Raw genomic sequence first — 19,595 nt, 5'->3', positions numbered from 1 at the left:
GGGTATCTTTCCTGTGGTGAACCCTAATTACCACCTCATAAGAATATGCTTAACAGAATGTTAAAACACAATCCTGGTTGCACTAAATCCTCACATCCAGTCAGAGCTGACAGCACATGGAGGGTCTAGACCTTAACTGATCCGCTCTAGACTGCGTGGGCCAAGGCTGAAAAAGCTGAACAGACACCAGATTATTGGAGGAAAACTCCACAGAAACTACAGTGCAGTGCTTTCTAATGCCGTACTTCTTATTTTATCGCAGAACTTTAGCAGAAAGGCTTTAAAACATTTCTCCCAGCTACATTAACGTGTAACTCTGTGGAGTAAATCGTAATGGATAGTTTACCCTTTAGGTCATCTACAGATGTTTCCCAGCATTTATATTCAATCCAGGAGGTTTACAGTCCAGCCATGAAATATAATGTTTATTCAGAGACTCTAAATGGTAAATCCACTATCAGTGATCCTTGACAATATCCTTATTTTTCATATTATCATCATAAACAAAAAATCAGTGTCACTACAATATTGCTATTAGACCTCTATTTTGACCTGGAAATGATGATGAAGCCACTTCCTGGTTAGACTTCCCACCAATCAGAGAGCTTTAGTTGATCGTAATGTCCAATCAGGAGCAGCCAAAGATTAACACGTGAGCACAAAGTTCGATGTGTATCTAAAAGAAGAAAATTATTGATCCTCTATGGCTGGAATAAAGCAGAGAAGAGGATTTTATCCACAGTGGCACCGAGAAGCAGCAGAGTTGGAGATGGTTTTGTAAGGATGGTAGGTAAATAGTAGAATTAGTGTAAATAAGGAAAAAGTGTAGATATGTAAATAGTTTGTTTGTTTCAATGCCAATATTTTTTCTCCTGAAGGACAAGACTTGAGAGAATGATGTGCAGATGAGAAAAGGTTTGATCACTCTTGATCTTTGTGTTATTTCTACAAACTGCTGTTTGTGATAAATACTGTTTTCTTGTTTTGGCTGACCTTTATGCTGCTATTATCTATTAATATGTTCATTTTACATCATTTTAGCCTCATAATCTGACTACTGAGGCTGAAAACATCATGTCTGCATGTTAACTGGGGTAAATAGTAGCATAGCACCATAAATGCCAACCATCTGCATATCATTCTTCCAACTCCATGTTTGCAGGAGAGAAAACACTGGCATGCAAAGCAGCACACAACAAACTATTTACACATTTACACGTTTTGTTACTATTTACCTGCTAACATCACTAAATCAACTCTGCTCCTTCTCGCTATTTACAGTTATTTGTGCAACTATTTCATCAAAATATTCATTCAAAACTAAACTCCAATGCATTTAAAGCAAAACAGAGAGAAATGTAGAAATAAACTGCCTGAACATCAGCAGCCAATCACAGTGAACGATACGACATTAAAAACTGAAATCCGAGTCAGTCGTCTCATGCTGAAAGTGTTGGTGTGAATGAGGAGCACGTTTTGTCCAGCCTGTCCTCCACCTCTTCTTCCTCTTGATCGGGGCTCGGGGGGGGGGGCCCTAGTTTGTTTTGCTACGTCTTGCCCGATCTTCCTGTCAGCACATTCAGCTCCTCCGCAGCACCTCCGACCCTCTCTTCCATCTAACCCCTCAGCTCCCTTGTTGCTTTGCCCCCCACCACCAAGCAGGCACCCCAGCCAGGATGATTAATAGCCCTCTGCTGGGACTCTCCATCCACTCAGCACATTGTTGAGAACCTATGAAACAGGACAACAGTTGCATCCCCTCTTCACACTGGGCCTAAGCCCAGCCTGTCAGTCCCCGGTTAGGGCACTGTTAACTGGCCAGATTTACGGCTACTAACCAGCACTAGGTGGCAGCCTGTCTGGGAGAGGGACCACTCCAATTAATCACAGTCATTTTAATGGGGACCTCTGCAACTGACAGGCCAAGTGCTTGTCATTGTACAACACCTGCATAATCCATGGCATCTCTCCAACAACAATCAATCAAAACAACACACTAATGCGGCCTCTGTTCTGTGGCACCAAAACATTTAGTGGGAAAATGAAGAGGAGCTGAATTATGTTCCCAGAAGTCATCAATAAAACTAGCTGTAAACGGCGTCAGATTTACCGTAATACGTGGATTATATATCGGTTTCTATAGGAGATGATCTGGATTAGTGGAAAATGTTCATCCATCACTGCTTCTATGATAAAAACTCAAAAATCAAAAAGCTTTTTTAAAATCAATGGACACAGGCTCAACCATTCAAAGCCAAATAAATAAATACTGTAGGGCAGTGGTTCCCAAACTGGGGGTTGGGACCCTCATTGTGGGTCTTTGATAATGTTAGGAAGGTGTTAAAGATGATTGTACATTTTTATAGCCTAAATTTATCAATTAAATGTACACATTAATGCATAACCAACAACATTAGGACTCATTCCATATTAAAAATCAGAATTTAGCTGAGAAATGTCTAAAAACAGTGTGATGATCATTTAGAAAGCTTGTAGAGAACACCACATTACTACAACTCCAAGAACCGACCGGCAATTTATCCTCTCATTATGTTGCCACTTACTTTTAATCATCAAAGTCTGCAAAAGGATCAAACTATAGTTGAAATGAGATGGTAAGATCAATCTACGGCATGAAAAGGTCAGAACTGGATGGAGAAAAGTATCAAATATACTGTGCTGTTTCTGTTGTGTATTATTCATACACAGCTACTGACTTTATGAGTCAGTTCCAACTATTTCCTTAACGTTAGCAGGACTGGAAGTAACTTTCTGTTCCCAGTCGTGCGCGCTTCCCAAAACTTGTCTGACTCAACCCCTCTTCAGACGATACAAGCAACATGATGGTGAATTTTACAGGTGAACAGATAGACGGCAAAAAGATAGCAGATAAAAAAAATATCGTATGAAGCTGAATCTGGGGGAAAAAAATGTCAGATATCACAACTTTTCTTCCAAATGAGCTTCAGATGCAGCTACAAAGACAGACATTTAAAAATAAGGCTCTACAGGAAGTCAGTGAAGGTGGACAAGTTTTAATCTTATTCCATATAAAGAAAAATAATCAAATCAAACTTATGTTGTTGCTGTTATTTATCATATGGAAAAGATTTTTTGGGTTTGTTTCTAAAAAGTAACTAGTTTTAGTTTATTTCAACCTTATTATTTCCTCCTGACGTATCTGAAGAGGAGGGACCACTCCATCATACCATTTAGTTCAGGCAGTTTATTTTTCTTTCTCCCACAATGTGACAACAGCAGGTTTAAAAAAAATGATCCATTATTATTATTATGATCCATAATAAAAAAAATTTTACTTTAGTATTAGTTTATTAATGCCAGAACAGAATGGTAAAGTAGCTTTAATTTTATTTATCCTGTTTAGGACATTAGTCTATATTTTACCGAGCTCTGGTAGATACTGGAGAGCAGTGGGCCGCCATGTTTCAGCTCCGAGGGAGCATTCGGTGGGTTAAGGGACGTGCTCAGTGACCCACAATGGTTCACCTCCGGACCCAACCCACCTCTGTAAACACAAGGTTACCACTCCCCCTTTACTATAATTTCATATTTATTATATATTAATTCAACTGTTTGAATTTGGCAGAAAATCCCTTAATTTTGGTCACTTTGAGCTTTAAATCAGTGTTTCTCCGTCATTAAGTACCGCTGCTCTGCATGTTTTACAGGTAACTCTGCTTTAACACATCTGAATTAAATGAGTGTCTCGTTAGTGGGCTTGCAAAGAACACCGGCTGTCTCCGAATGTCCACACTATTCCCTTCATAGTTCCGTATATGGTGCCTAAACCATTTTTTTTTTATGGGGTGTCTGACTGTCCATAGAGAAAAAAAATAGTATACTCAAACTTACCCACAATGCATCTTGAAAAGTAGTGAACATTGATGGTCACTAGACGGGTCTATGTAGACCACAATGCATTGCAGGCAGGAGCTCAAAGTGGTGCAAGTGACAAACCTCAAAGCAAGTTAAAAAAAAAGAAACTATCGATCATTTTATATCCTTATTTATTGAATAAATATGCAACAAAGAAAGAATAGAAGACACTTTAAGATAATAAATTTTGTATGTACGGTCATTTAATTGCATTTTTTAAAAAGCAAAAGAGAAAAACTGGATACAAAAAATTTTTTTAATTTGCCCAAAAAAAAAAAAGTTAAAGCAGTCAAAATTGTCACCAAAAAAACAAAGGTAAGATCATTAAAAAAAAAACAAAAGTGAAAAGATGAGTTTGATCCTATTCCAAAAGTAATAACATGAAATATAAAGTTAAAAAAAAAAAACTTAAAGCTGATGAGGGACAATAGAAACGGCTTCCCTCCATCTTTATCCGTCCACCTTTAATCGCACACATAAAAGCTTCATTTCCAGGTCTGTGCCTACTTAAACCATCCCGATGAGACGTTAATGTAAGTGATGACTCCACCCGCTCACTTTATTGTCTTTTGACCGTGTCATAAAAATAACACTGACAGCAGGAATGAGAATCTAACCCGTGATCTCATGCTCAAAGCCAGGAGACACGGAGGCCGCAGAGCAGACATGCTAAGCATTGCCATGAGGCAGACTCTCCTTGCACACAACACCCGCGGGAGTAAACATTTTTGCATAAGTGGCTAAGCAACATGAATTATGGTTCAGCCTTCTCAGCATTTGCCAGCTGCCTTCTGCTGCTTCAATTGGGAGTGATATATGTGTAAAGATCAGGTGGCAAGGAAGAGGACTGAAGGGGGGGGGCACGACCAGATTCCAAGTACTTAGGCTGTGACCCCCGAAGGCCTCTCTGTGCTGGTCTGACCACAGCTGGGGGCTGATACAACAGATAGACAAACACTTGACCTTGACATGAGACAAAGAAGAACAGCACGTCCACATTGTCTCTTTATGACTGATTTAATCTGTGATGCCATCACTGATTCATGTGGAGAAAGACAGAAGTATCACCGTCTTGAAATAAACTATCAAAATACAATATAAAACATTAATATAGCTATTTTTAATCAAATTAGCATGTTTTCTGCTCTGCTTTGGGGAAAGCAGAATAATTATTAAAAAGGTCAGTTGGAGTGTAATCACATCATCCTCTACCATCTACTAGCATGCCCCCTGATATCCGCCTCCAGAGCGGTGCTGGTGATTCCAGTCAATTAGAGGTGTGCTTGTGAATTTCGTTAGTGTCTGGATGAAAAAGGAGAAAGCTGTCAGTCAAAAGGCCACTCTGGGTATGTATCCAGGGAGCTGCGAGGGGCTCTAAACCTGTATTTGTATGAATAAAAATGAAGGGATTTAAGAGCAGACTGTTTCTTCTGCAGACTTGTCAAAAATCTGACCTTCGCTGCAGCAAAAGGGGGGGAGGCTTGACGATGAGAAGGATGAAAGAGAAGAATTGAAGACTTGAGATGCTGAGGCTCAGTGGCTTCTGCATAAACAGGTGAAACTGACCCAAGTGAGGGGGGAAAAAAACAGTAAGAAAGATAGAAAATAAGATGTATTTCAGGTATGAAAGGCTGCTCGACACACTCGTTTACTCTCTGAGGTATAGCCCATAGATTTATTCAACGAGAGACAAAGACAGATTTTTCTTTGTGATGACAGTCTTAGAGGACAGAGACCCGAGTAAGATGTCAAGTGAAGCGCAGAGACTTCATCTTGAGTTTAAAAGAATGCTTCACATCCTCTTTTTCTGTTGTGAGAGCTCAGCTGCTGTGGAGCAACAAAACAAGATGGCTTTAGCCAAGTTTGACACATCATCCCACGTAGGTTTTCATATTCTAGTTTTCCAAATGTCCACCAACTAGCACTGATAAGCCACCCTTAAACATGCCGCCTGGTGGCAGCAAATCGTAGAAACTCAGATCACGACGTTCATTTTTCTAGCAAGTTGACTTTTTTTTTTTTTTTTAAGACAAACAACCAATAAGCTAGCCTTAAAGCTGAACAGATTTTATGATTCTGGTTTGGAGACTGTGACACCAAAGTGGTTTCTGCTTGTCCCGCTGGACTCTTTCAAGCCCTGTTATTAAGAGTGTCCATGGAAAACTGGTTGTTGTTGTAAACTGACTGATCTTTCCTAAACCAAACTTAGTGAAGGAGGTCAAGAGCAACTAAGTGGCAACCTTCGGCAGTTAAAAGGGAAGCCGATGCAGAAGAGCCAAAAACTGCAATTCCCTCCTCATCCACTAGGGTCTTCAACACAGAGCGAATCCTCATAGACTCCCAAGTTCAAATGACCAATTTCACAGCAGAAATAAAACGTGTTTACAGCCTGGTTCAAAAATCCATTTTAGGTTTATAGGTCAGGTTAACCTTTAAGTTAACTGTGGTAGGTGTGAATTTTTTTCTAACTCCACCATTTAAAAGGGATTTCATCTCGAATTTCGGCATATATAGGAGCGTCTTCTTGATTGACAGGTACCCGATCTCCCGCTTCAAGTCAGAAGAACGTAGAACAACCCCAGTTTTAGCCACTTAACAGCATGACTTAGCTTTAGCCTGCTTACCTCCATTAGCTGGTTAGTTCATGTTATCTCCAGGTTAGCTCGGTTAGCACTTAGCAGAAGGTAGCTCAGAGTTCGCTAGATGTCAATCATCCACAATACGCTACCAGCCCCCTCTCAGCTCTACCTCTTTCTCCATTTTTCGGGAGAGACAACACGCATGACGCTGCAAAGATGGCGACGGTAGGAACCACCCACCGAGCGTCAATTCAGCTCTTCAGAAACCTATGGGGGACATTATGGAGGCTCTGTCCATCTTTTATACACAGTCTATGGGAGCAACGCATAAACATAAGAGGAGGAAATTCTAACAATTTCTTCCAACCATTGGGAATCATAAGCACCTCTGACTCATCCATTTTGTTAGCTACCAATCTCACAAGGACACAAAGGAATACAGAGAATGCTGGAACACACAAGCTGACAGCAGCTCTAGGTGATTTGCTTTTACGTTATGCTGCTGTAAAATGTCACATGATGTGATCATGGCAGTGTTGTCAAAGATCTGTGTAATCTGTACATAGACAGAAACACTTTTTTTTCCACTTACCTGCTGTAATTAATTTTATTTATCTATTTGTTTATTTGGCAGGGACAATACTGCAGCTAAAATCTAACAATCAGATGTCTCAGGGTCCCTTCAATTGAGATCTTTGGTAAAAGTTCCTCCAATCAGTAATTTAATGATCAGCCTTAACTTGATTTTTAAGTTACAAGGTATTCATCAAACAAATTAGTGTTGTCCTTCAGAGGTTTATAACCATGCCAGCATGATAGATCATGTGACATTTAACTCCAAATTACTTTGTAATTATTTCTAATTGGAAGAAAAACTCAAACTAAATATTTAGTTAATAATATTTGTATTCTTCTACCTGTTCACTGCCCAACATTTCAGCCACAACCCACCTTAAAACATAAATAAAATGTATGAAGCCATGCATTCTACAAGTTTGAAAAATACCAAAAACAGCATAATTTTTCAACAAACCAAATGTAAGGACAGATGCTGGCCTCAGAGCTGTGGAAAGCACTCAATTATATGGGTCTAATGAGGTTAGGGATGGAGCATTACATATCAGGCCCAATCCAAAGCATGCCATTTAAATCAGAGAGTAGGCTTCCACTTCCTGAGCCTGATTTGCTTGGCTGACTGAGCAAGGTGGAGCTGAGGTTTCACAACACATGGTCTATGGCTGCCTCTTTGTCCACTGTGCTGCCATTGTTCGAGAGAAAGGACCTTACATTTTCCAAGAGTTGAAGGAAACGTTTTTTTCTGCTTTGAGAAAAGAGAGACAACACTTCCTTTCCCAGAACAATTTATCTCTCTGCTTGACAAGACTCCCTGCTATATTTACCCAACTAAAATTGCAGATGATATACCTCCAGCTGCAGCCCTCTCCACCTCCATGGCACATGGTCCTGTCAATCACATAGCTTCAACAGAGTGCCAGAGCACTGAAACCCTCAAACAAATGCAGCAAGCTACAGACAAAGATGGAAAGGGGAAAAAAAAGAACAGAAAAACTGCAGAACTGAGAAATTGTGTGGGGACTAACTCATATTTCCTTAGCTGGTTGGCTTTTGTTGTTACAGCGAGCAGTTAGAAAGGCAGAATGAAGGGAATTACTGAGCTTTCATTAAGCAGACAGCTGGGCTACTACAAAGCCCTGAAGCAGCAGCAAAACCCAGCCCACCCGCAAGATTTTTCACCAAAATATTCTTCCGTGTCTGTGTGAAATACCATGCCAGGGAGCTCTATTAGCCTTTTATGGTACTGACAAACAAAGCTTAATTGATTAGCTTAGAGTCTACTTCTGCTGTGGTTACTCTTTTCTCCATTTTGTCTCCTATCTAAGGAACCTCCAAGGGACTGGATGCACTGTAGATTTTAGCTTAAACACAAAACAAAGCTTTCAAAAATCTTGATCTGAAGTTGTCATTTCTTGCAAATTAACTTCCATGCTAGTAAAATACAGATATAGAGTAAGGGATGTAAGAAAAACAAAACAAAAGTGGTTTGATGGCAGAAGAGAGGGGCTAACAGAGAGAGGAAAAGGAAAGAGGAGGGTTAACCAGCGCAGTGGATTCTTCCTCAGCCAGCAGCGCCTGTCCATCTCACAGCAGCAGAGGAATTCCCTGGAGGAGAGCTGCAGCAGTGGGGGCTTACAACTCTGCAGCTCCAAGTGCTGCATCTTTCTCATTGCTCACATCTTCTACAAGTGGAGCTGTTGGGCTCTGGGAGCTGCCAGGACTCTCATCGCAAAGGCATGCAGGACTGTCCTGAGAACCAGCGAGACTCTGTCAAACACCACCACTGAGCAGACACTTGAACTCCAAGTGATCAGTTAGCATTTTAAGTAGTTGTGTGATTAGACTGGAGAAAACGTGACCTCTTCAATTTTCATGCTTTCATAATATTTACAAGTATTATCTTTATTTCATTCGTTAAACTAGGTAAGCAATGTGATGATAAGACAAAATGAAGATAAGATAAAGGTAAGGATAAAGATCAAGATAGGATACGATAAAATAAAGATAAGAAAGGATAATATAAAATAAAGATGAGATTTAAAAAAAGGTTACAAAAAGATAAGATGAGATACAATAAAGATAAGATTAAAAAAAGGTTAAATAAAGATAAGATGAGATAAAATAAAGATAAGATGAGATAAAATAAAGATAAGATTAAAAAAGGTTAAATAAAGACAAGATGAGATAAAATAAAGATAAGATTTAAAAAAAAAAGGTTAAATAAAGATAAGATGAGATAAAATAAAGATAAGATTTAAAAAAAGGTTAAATAAAGATAAGATGAGATAAAATAAAGATAAGATTTAAAAAAAGGTTAAATAAAGATAAGATGAGATAAAATAAAGATAAGATTTAAAAAAAAGGTTAAATAAAGATAAGATGAGATAAAATAAAGATAAGATTTTAAAAAAAGGTTAAATAAAGATAAGATGAGATAAAATACAGATAAGATTTAAAAAAAAAGGTTAAATAAAGATAAGATGAGATAAAATAAAGATAAGATTTAAAAAAAAAGGTTAAATAAAGATAAGATGAGATAAAATAAAGATAAGATTAAAAAAAAGGTTAAATAAAGATAAGATGAGATAAAATAAAGATGAGATGAGATGAGATGAGATGAGATGAGATAAGATAAGACATATGTACAATGATCATTTATGATGTCTTTTAGGGTGTTTTTGGTCTGCTGGGAGGATTGCTTGTTATAGAACTTGAGAATAGGAAAGACAGAGTGCATGGTGGCATAGTGGTTAGCACTGCGGCCTCACAGCAAGAACATCACTGGTTTGAGAATCAGCGGGAGATGGGGGAGTAGTGTTGAACAGTTGCGTTTCTGTGTGGAGTTTGCATGTACAGTATGTATGTATGTATCTGGGAACTCCAGCATGTTTGGTTAACTGATCACTTCTCACATCCAAGTCGCTATGGATAAAAGCTTCTGCCAGATAACAATAGAACGGAATAGAGTTTGTAATAACAGATATTCCGGCTAAGCGGCAGAAAATAGAAGGATAGGTGGATGAATAACAAGATGCTGCGATCGGTCTCCTTTCAAGAATCCCATGGCCATTCATGAAAAAGGGAAGAAATCACTGAAAACAGAAGCTTCCAGAGAAATATCAGCAACAAACACTAATGTCACCTCTCTCCTAAACATGATTCGCTTTGCCCTTTTTCAGGCTGAAACTGGAAAAAGTAAGGAAATGTTATAACAGCATAAAAATAACATGCATCCATTATGTGATTACACAACTGAAAAGGGATATCACAACAGCCCCTGCAAGGTTTTAGATTACATCATACCACAGTTAGGATGATCCAAGCATCCAAAAAAAAGTGATGGCATGGTATCAAAACCCTTCTACAAATGTCCCTTTGAAAACATTCGGTTCTATGCTGATGACACCCTGCTAGTTATGTCTAACATCATAATTCTACAATTATTAAAAACAAGTCCATTAAAAATAGAATATCTTTAAAAGGAAAAAATGGTCTGATTGACCCATAATTTCCTGCAAAACTCAGACAATAGTCCAGATACTCTGAAAATTCAGAAACACGTCATTTAGGATTGTATTACTTTGCCTTAATGCCACATTAATGCCAATGGCATTAAATTTTTTTACCAGCTTATGCCATTTATCACTTTGTTTTTCCACTGACATGAATTAGTATGGATTAGACTGCCTGTCACTTCTGCTTTTATGCTGTTGAATAGCTGTGAGAAAAGATTTTAAACAATTTCCAGTCTTTTCAGAGGGACGTCAGCATTACAGATGCAGATGTCCATGCAAACCAACAGCAGAAACTCCTGCTGTAAATATTGCTATTAGGGTTGTGCCATGTCATGATACAAATAAATAAAGATTCAGAGCGCTTTTATCTAATAATTGTTCATTCATTCATTCATTCATTCATTGTCCTAACCGCTTAATCCAATTCAGGGTCGCGGGGAAGCTGGACCCTATCCCAGCAGTCTTTGGGCGAAGGGCAGGGTACACCCTGGACAGCTCGCCAGTCCATCGCAGAATTTAATAATTAATTTGACTAATTTTCTTTTCACACTCTGTGGCTACTTCATACAGAGGACCAACAATAGATGTCCTGTTGGTTTGACATACGTTGTCAGAAAACCATACACTTGGTTATTGAGCATGCATAGCATATGCCATTAATTCAGCACTGAATACTCAAAAAATGCATTGCGATATATTGCACACCACTTGTATGACTACAGCTTGAGGGGAAATACACTAAAAAACCCAGATAAAGCGCATAAAACTGTACTTTTAATACAGTTGTTTCTGTTAGTCTTTTAGCAAGTGAGGTTGTAATGTTATTTCAACATGTACTGTAGCATTGACTTATTAGTATCCAGCACTTTCTCCCAACCTGAATGAGATAGATCATGTAATGTTTTACTCTGAAATATCTGTTATTAAGTATCATTGTAACTTACCAATGAAAAAGGCACAAATAGCTACGTTTTTGATGAAGTAGTTCAGACTGACAGATGTTATGCTATTCTGACGTGGTTTGCCAACCAGACAGAAAACCTGTAAGCTTTTTTTTTTTCCTCCTCTATCCTGGACTAGGAATTCATGAGGTGCTGTCGCATGTTGTATGTTTTACTGTTATATTTTATTTAGACTTTAAACAACATACATATGCAGTCAGCCTTGTCCAGGCCTTGTCTGTTCTTATGTCCAAAAAAACTAAACTGTTTCCAAATGCTAGCCTTTAATCCAATGAGTAAATCTCACGCTCCGTAACAGTGGCTGCAAAGCTAGCTGGCGCCTGCTTGGTATATCTGTTGTTAGCAACCCCAACCCTTTAGGGGAAGGGGCTGGTCCGTCCCCCTAAAGTGTTCCTTTTATGTTCCTACCACACTTTCCAGCTGTGTTACTGTCATTCAGTTATTCTGAAAAATAATTGTTTTGGAACATTTACAAATGATACAAAACCAGTATGTGTCGCATCGCAATGACTTGATTAAATGGTGAATTGGCCCACCCCTAATTGCTATTCAAACATTAAAAAACTAGGACAATAAAGAGAAAGAAACAAACAAACCAGGAGTCCATTGACAAACCTACAGCAACTGCAAAAATCCAAAATAAATGTAAAGTCACTATTCTTCTCCTTTAAGCTGCTCATGTAAATATATCATTTCATTGCAGGTTATGTGGGCAGATTTATCATAAAGCTACCGGATGTGACATTTACTGATAATAATTTAATGATCCTGGTCTGCAGTATTTTACTCGTCTCAACAACTGACATCAAACAGCAGGACTCCCTCCCCCAAACGCACCTTTGATGTTGTTGAGTATATCCTTGAGTTGGCCAAAACTGTTCAGCAATGGGTCCTGGTCTTCATCCTGGTCAGAGAAAAAAAATAAAAGGATATGAAGGGTACAACATGAACAGTTCTAGTCATGAGTCATTTTCCTCCAACGTTAACCAAGTTAAAAATCAGTGGAAGAAACGTACCAGCGAAGTATGGGTATTCCATCTGGAGTTCCTCTTTATAGCTCCAACAACAGTGGTAATTTCACCTTGGACTATGTAAATACTTTTGTCCACCATGCTGCTCTTCTGAGAAGAAAAGAAAAAGTGAATAAGAAGTTATTTTCCTTCCAATGTTGACCACCCCAAAAAAAAAAAAACCCAAACATGCCAGAAAACAGCCTGTGTCTGTTAGGTCAGTCAGGTCTGAGGACATCGCCATTCATTCAGAGATCCACAGAATTTATGATGTTTTATTTGACTAAACTATTTTACTGGTGCTGTGAAGATATGCTTTTATTCAGATTCAATTACAATGTTTTGGGTGCGGATCAGAGGTAAATTGCAATTATCATGATTCTGTGATGCGATTTTCTGTGATGATATGCTTTCATCCCAATTTGATTACAATGTTTTGGGTGCCGATTAGATTTAAATCGTGATTCTCACAATTCTTAAATATTGCTGATTTTAGTAAACTAAATTAAAAATGCTAAAAACTTTTTTTTGCTCGTAATTTTTCTTAATTTCAATTAGGAAAAAACAACACAGTAGCCAGACCATCATTCTGCTGCTATAATGCACAAGAAGACAAGTAAAAACATCAATAAAACAGTAAAAATGACAAAAAAAATTATAATGGATTATTTTTATTTATTTGTAAAAGGAAAAAAATTGATTTTTTAACAAAAAATTGGAATTTTAAAATTGTGAAGCAAAAAATCCCGATATTCAATTCAATTTTCCACCCCTATATTTGACTATAAGATCCAAACTACCAGAAGTTGCTACGTTTTGTTTTTCTAAAAAAGGTATTTACTTGTATTTTAAGGCTTCTAAAATTTGTTTGTATTTTCTGACTTGTAAAGTTTACATGTATAATCTGACTTGCAAAATGAATCTATACTTGTAGATTTGATTTTTATCGGTAGTGATGATTACATTAACTAATATACAAGTTACTAAACTTATGATGCTTCCTAGTTCCATGAAAACCAAACAGAGAATCTGAAGTTGTAAAAAAGTAAAAGAAAATTAAGACATCAAGCTTTAAGTCAAAGTCTTGGAATTCTTACCCCTGTAACGCATATTTCCATGTCTCCCTGGACAATGCCTTAAACAAATATGGATAACCAAACAGAATCAAACTGACATGGTGTTCATGTTTGACAAGCAGAACAGCTCAAAATGGCTGGATTAACCTTTTTCCTTGTGTCATCAAAGTCATATCAGATAAGAGTCTTATTCTGCAATAAGATTTATGAGTGAAAGGTCCGGGGAGAACGGAAGCGTTGAATTTCACAGTGGACAGTCCAACCACAACAATACCTGGTTAATGGTATGAAAGGAGGACGCTGAGACACTGACATAGAATTAAACCAGACCATACGCCTTCATGTTGAATCCGATATGAGATGTTTAAATAACACAATCGATGCATCGTTATCAACAGGTGTCAATGTAAAAACACACAAGTTTAGTCTAAAGACAGAAAACAGCATCCTGACAGAAAAAAGGTGTCCAACTCAAACAGTAACGGTCAAAAATGAAAGATAACACCAGAAACTTTGGCTAAGAAAACCTCAGTGATTCAATAAATTAACCAAAAATTATGCAATTTATGATATCATGAAAAAAAAACAGATGAAAATGAACAAATTGAGCTGAATCCAAATATACTCATAAACAGGAAAGTTATGATACTTTGATATCATAAATAAACAATCCAAACTGAACATTACATTAATACTGGACCAATCAATCATCTATCAGACATTTTTCATGAAGAATTGTTTCTATTTTGTTTCTTCTAACAATTAAAATGACTGATTATAATCTTAGGCAGAAAATGGGGATATTAACAGGGTGATAAAGTCTTACCCACAATGCAATGCTACGCCAAAAATATTTGGTCACCTAAAACGGACCAAGACCTGTTTGTAAGCGGACCGGGTCCACTTCTTTGATTCGAATGAGATTTGGTTTGGGGCATTCACATTTCCCCAAATGAAGAGGACTTTCCGATCAATTAGACTCGGATTCGGATCAAAAAGGCTGATGTGAATGTACCCTTAGTTAAACTCTGTTAAAAGGCAAAAATCACAATAAGATGCAGTTCCTAATGATACAGACAGGATTCTTTTGTTCCAAATAAACATTAAATCATACTTTTTAATCTAATTAATGTGACATTTAAGCAAGTTCTTTTTGTGTCTCAATAAAAAATAAATTATAAATAAAACAAAACCAATGGACAATTCATAAAAAGCTCTTTTCTTTTAACACAGACTGCCAAATTTTCCAGGTGCTGACCAGAACTGCACAAGACTAGGAAAACAAAATACCACTGTTGAATATTGCACAACATGACTTTACTTCATCATGTTGTGCCAATTTCAGATCAGATCTGAACAATAAATGGCCTTTAAACCAAAACCGCAATTTAAAATACTGCAATTACTAAATCACAAAGGAGCACAATTACAATAATATACATGTTACACTTTGTCTGATTCAGATTTAAAAGCCGCAGCGTCCACGGATCTACAGATAACAGTCCAACTTCTGAAACATCCTGATGAAATGAATAAATGTTTAACTGAGTGGTGTCACTCTAAACCTCCGAAAGTTCAGATTTTAGACCAAGTGTTGAGATTAATAAAACCTACAAACAATATTGGATCCATTTTAAGCCGCAATACAACTCAGGAATCCTCAGCTTGTCTCCATGATGGACTTGAAGTTCTCGCTATTATACAAGTGTGTGTTAAGATAACATCAGACCGTTTAGTTACTGAAAGGACAAATTATGATCCTGTTTAAGAAGAAATTTAGTGCTTTGGTCACAGTTTTTGTTTCGTTCGGTAAGTAAAACCGTTCATATCTCAATTTAGACCCTTGTATTGGAGTATAGGGCAGGGGTGGTCAACTCAGGTCCTCGGAGGCCAAAGCCCTAGAGGTATTAGGAGTTTCCCTGCTGCAACACAACTGACATTCTTAGATTTATTTAGCAGATTTGTGTAGAGCTTTACATCAAACTCTGCACAAGTCTGCTAATTAAGTCTAAGTATGTCAGGTGTGTTGCAGCAGGGAAACTCCTAACACTTGCAGGACTGCAGCCCTCAAGCACCAGAGTTGCCCAACCATGACCAACTCACATTTTGGGGTCACCTCATGAAGTAATCATTAATCTGGTATAAAAAAAATATATATTTCCACATGAACACTGAGAAGCAGCTGGAATTTAAAAGATTATTTTTTAAATTCTGAGCTTAACAATAATAATTAAATATCTTCCCCACATCATTCTGGTCGATTTCAGATGCACTAATGAATACTAAACACCACTTCTGCACCTGTGCAAGCTAATAATTTGAAGAAAAAAAAATCTGAACTTTATGTAACTGTCTGAATACACCCCTTATCTATTTATCCATCCATCTATCCATCTCTCTATCATTTACTTTGGCCAGTCAGTGAATATGACTTGGACTGCAATTATGATTATACCAAACAAATTTCTGGTAATTTCCATTTGGTTGCATCGGCTAATTGAAGTGCTGTTAATTTTATATATGTGTATAACAACATTTCCTTGCAGTTTCCTCCATTTTTCTTTTACTGTATTTGTGTTTGTCAATGCGATAGCAAATAGAGACAAGTGTCTGAGTTCAAACCTCAGGATAAGATGTGGCTGATTAGTTCATTATTCACTAAATTAACCATCTATTAAGCCACAGCATGGTGTCTAGCATAGTATAATATTACAGGCTGTAACTGTCAGAAATGTCAGCCAGATAACTAAAGTCACCAGCTTCAGTCTTTCATGGCAATTCCTGCTAAAACCACTAACAGTCACCATATTTCAGGGGACTCATCACATTTGTTTCTACTCAATCTCTTCCAGTTTATACCAGTTCCCACAAGGGACCTCCATAACTGGAAACAATGTGCAAACAAGTAAGAATGGAAAGAAATAAAGAACTACTCTGGAAAGTAAAAATTCTGCCTGTGTTTACGGCCTATTACGTTAGTGCAGACATGCACACTTTCTTTTGATGTCAGAGATTGGTCTACTGTATGTTAACGACTTGCTAATAATCATAATACCATGTAATATTTGAAAAACTTGCCAAATGAACCAAAAAATTTCCGCTGAAAACCATCTCATCATCAATTTGTCAGTAGATTAGATTATTATCATATCAGTAACTCATCATACAACTGCAACATGACACATCCATCTAGACCAGGTGGGGTTCAATTAAGGTCGGAATGTGGGATTTTAGGAGGAAAGAAATGGTGTAAATCTCAATGTAAATTCAGCTTATAAATGTAAACTTACATTTATTGAAATATACTAGACATTTACATAATATTATATTTATATTATTTTATAAAAAGATGTTTTAAAGAAAACACAAGAGATGTTTCCAAATAATTCCAAGTACCCCCTGAAATGCCTTGAAGAAGTATCCTCATTTGAGAAACAGTGATCTAGACCATTGTTTTTCAACCACTGTGCCATGGCATACTAGTACACCGCAAGAGATTATCAAGTGTGCCCTGAGAAATCACTCAATTTTACCTAACTGGTCTGAAAAGCAGCTCTGTGTTCATCCAAACAGACCCAGTGAAAGATAATAAAATTCCTTCCTCTTCTGTTTGTCTGATTTCTTTTCAAGAGGCTTTGATGAGATGGGCTTTATATTAATAACATGGACTTTTTCTTTTTGGTTTGTGGTGTGCCTTGTGATTTTTCAGTAAAAAAAAAAAAAAAAAAAGTGTGCCTTGGTTAAAAAAAAAGGTTGAAAAACACTGATCTGGACCACCCTGTGCCATAACACTGACTCTTCAAGTTGTTTGGTTAAATAAGAACACATGTGATCAGATTAACATGGAAGTGTTTGCAACATGTCAACGCTACATCATTATCTCGTCGAGAACATACATACACATCATACCGTTGAGTCGGAAACGCCACGACGCGCAGCATGGTTTAAAAATTCTTGATAATTGTGTTAAATAATTGAGACCTCAATTTCCGTCAAAATATTCATGATTATAATTTTTTACATAATCAAGCAGCCTTAGATTTTAGGAGGAAAGAAGTGGTGTAAATCTAAATGTAAATTCAGTTTATAAATGTAAACTTACAGTTATTTAAATATACTAAATATTTCTATAATATTATATTTATTTTATTTAATTTAAGGATGTTTTAAACAAAACATAAAAAAACATAAAAGATGTTTCCAAATATTTCCAAGTACCCCTGGAATGCCTCCACATACCTCCATTTGAGAAAGTGATCTATACCTGTGTTTTTCAAGCTTTTTTTTTTTAGCCAAGGCACTTTTTTTTTTTCCACTGAACAAACACAAGGCACACCATCAACCAAAATGTTTATGTTTATATATATATATATATATATATATATATATAAAAATAAAATAAAAAAATCACTGCTATCTTCTTCTCCGGTATGGTCCGGCAGTAGAAACTCTGTGTTACAATTATTCATACCAGTAATGCTCCCCTTGGCAAAGTAAATTTGCTCAGCAGAACACAGCATCCAGACCATCATTCTGCTTGCTTAAATACTGAACAAGACACGAATAAAAATAAATAAATAAAATAAAATAAAAATCCATATTATTAGTATAAAGTCCATCTTGTCAAAGCCTCTTAAATAGAAATCAGATAAACACATGAAAGAATTTTATTATCTTTCACTGGGGCCTGTTTGGATCAACACAGAGTTGCTTTTTAGACCACAAAGGTGAAATTGAGTAATCTCTCAGGACACAGTGGTTGAAAAGCACTGATCTGGACCACCCTGTGCCATAACACTAACTCTTTAAATTGTTTAGTTAAATAAAACACAGATAATCAGATTAACACAGAAGCGTTTGCATCTTGTCACAGCTACATCATTATCTTCACCCCAACTTGTGAAGTTAAGACTGTTGACAATCTGGGTTGCAAATAAATAAACACCAAAACATGCCTCATGAATACTATTTAAGACTTATCGACCAGTTTAACTGACTACTAGTTTATTAGTGACACAATTATCTGATTAAAGTCCAGACAGCTAACCATTAGCTTGACTAGCTAACAAGTAGCATCTTCACCATTTCTTCTTGCATACGTTTAATTACTTTTATTATCAAAGCAACCCGGTTACTGATAGATATATAAACACTATTTAACTAGTGAATAAATGATAAATTACCTTGATGCGGCTTCTGTCTCAAAGACGGAGTCTTGGTGGAGCTAATGCTAGCTTTGCACGGCAAGCTAGCAGGCTAGCCGGCTAACAGTGAATGGAGAAGACCAAAGTTCAGTTCACTGCAACAAATAGACACGCTAAGATCTTCGGACATTCCACTGTGTGATAAAAAAAAAAAAAATAGTATATCCAAATACTGCTTATTGATTCAATCAACAAAAATGCCCCATAGATGAATAAATTGAACAACTTCCTGTAGCTGTCAATCTGGTAAACACACTGACGTGGAAATGCTGTGCAGCCTCAACCTAGCGTGACTGAGGAGTTTTGATTGACGTGTTGCTAAACTGGTCACTTTAAGAGCAAAATCTGTCTGAAATGAACAAGTATAGTAAGGAATACACTATATTAGCATTTCTGAATAATATGATAATTAAATTAAAATGAAAGAAATTTGAAAAATGAAGAAATGCAAGTGTTACAACGAAGATGAGGGCGGGACAAAGTTGGAAGCGGTGGCACAGTTAGGTTGTACTGGCCTGATGACGGAAGCACGGCCCTCATCTTCACAGAGGCTGATTTTTTCATTAAAGACAAAGCTTAATTTACAACAGTCATTCAAATAACTGGAGGCTTAAAAAAGGAACAAGAACTAAAAATCTGTAAAAAAAAATATAATTTGGCAATATATGACACTGTTTTTTCATGTAATTGAGTTGAAGAAATAAAAAAATAAAAAAAACCGAATTGGTCCTGGAGAAATTAGAGCACTTTTCTGTTGAACACTGGGACAAAATACC

At 37.0% G+C, this 19,595-nt stretch overlaps 1 protein-coding gene across 3 annotated transcripts in view; it reads right to left on the bottom strand.

Annotated features, from left to right (window-relative positions):
• Window positions 1-19,039, bottom strand: part of gbf1 (golgi brefeldin A resistant guanine nucleotide exchange factor 1) — a 104,653-nt gene extending 85,614 nt beyond the window's left edge. For all 3 annotated transcript variants that reach the window (XM_079248923.1, XM_079248925.1, XM_079248924.1), the window contains exons 1-3: window positions 18,799-19,039; window positions 12,546-12,650; window positions 12,367-12,433 (exon numbers count right to left, since the gene is read on the bottom strand). In XM_079248923.1, the coding sequence (XP_079105049.1) occupies window positions 12,367-12,433; window positions 12,546-12,641 (163 nt within the window). In that variant the 5' untranslated portion in view covers window positions 12,642-12,650; window positions 18,799-19,039. The remainder of the gene's footprint in view (window positions 1-12,366; window positions 12,434-12,545; window positions 12,651-18,798) is intronic.
• Window positions 19,040-19,595: the final 556 nt, after the last annotated feature.

Source organism: Telmatherina bonti (assembly GCF_933228915.1).
Source record: "Telmatherina bonti genome assembly, chromosome: 11".
NCBI lineage: Eukaryota > Metazoa > Chordata > Actinopteri > Atheriniformes > Telmatherinidae > Telmatherina > Telmatherina bonti.
The sequence above is the reverse complement of the archived record's forward strand: the minus strand, read 5'-3'. Positions and strand labels throughout refer to the sequence as shown.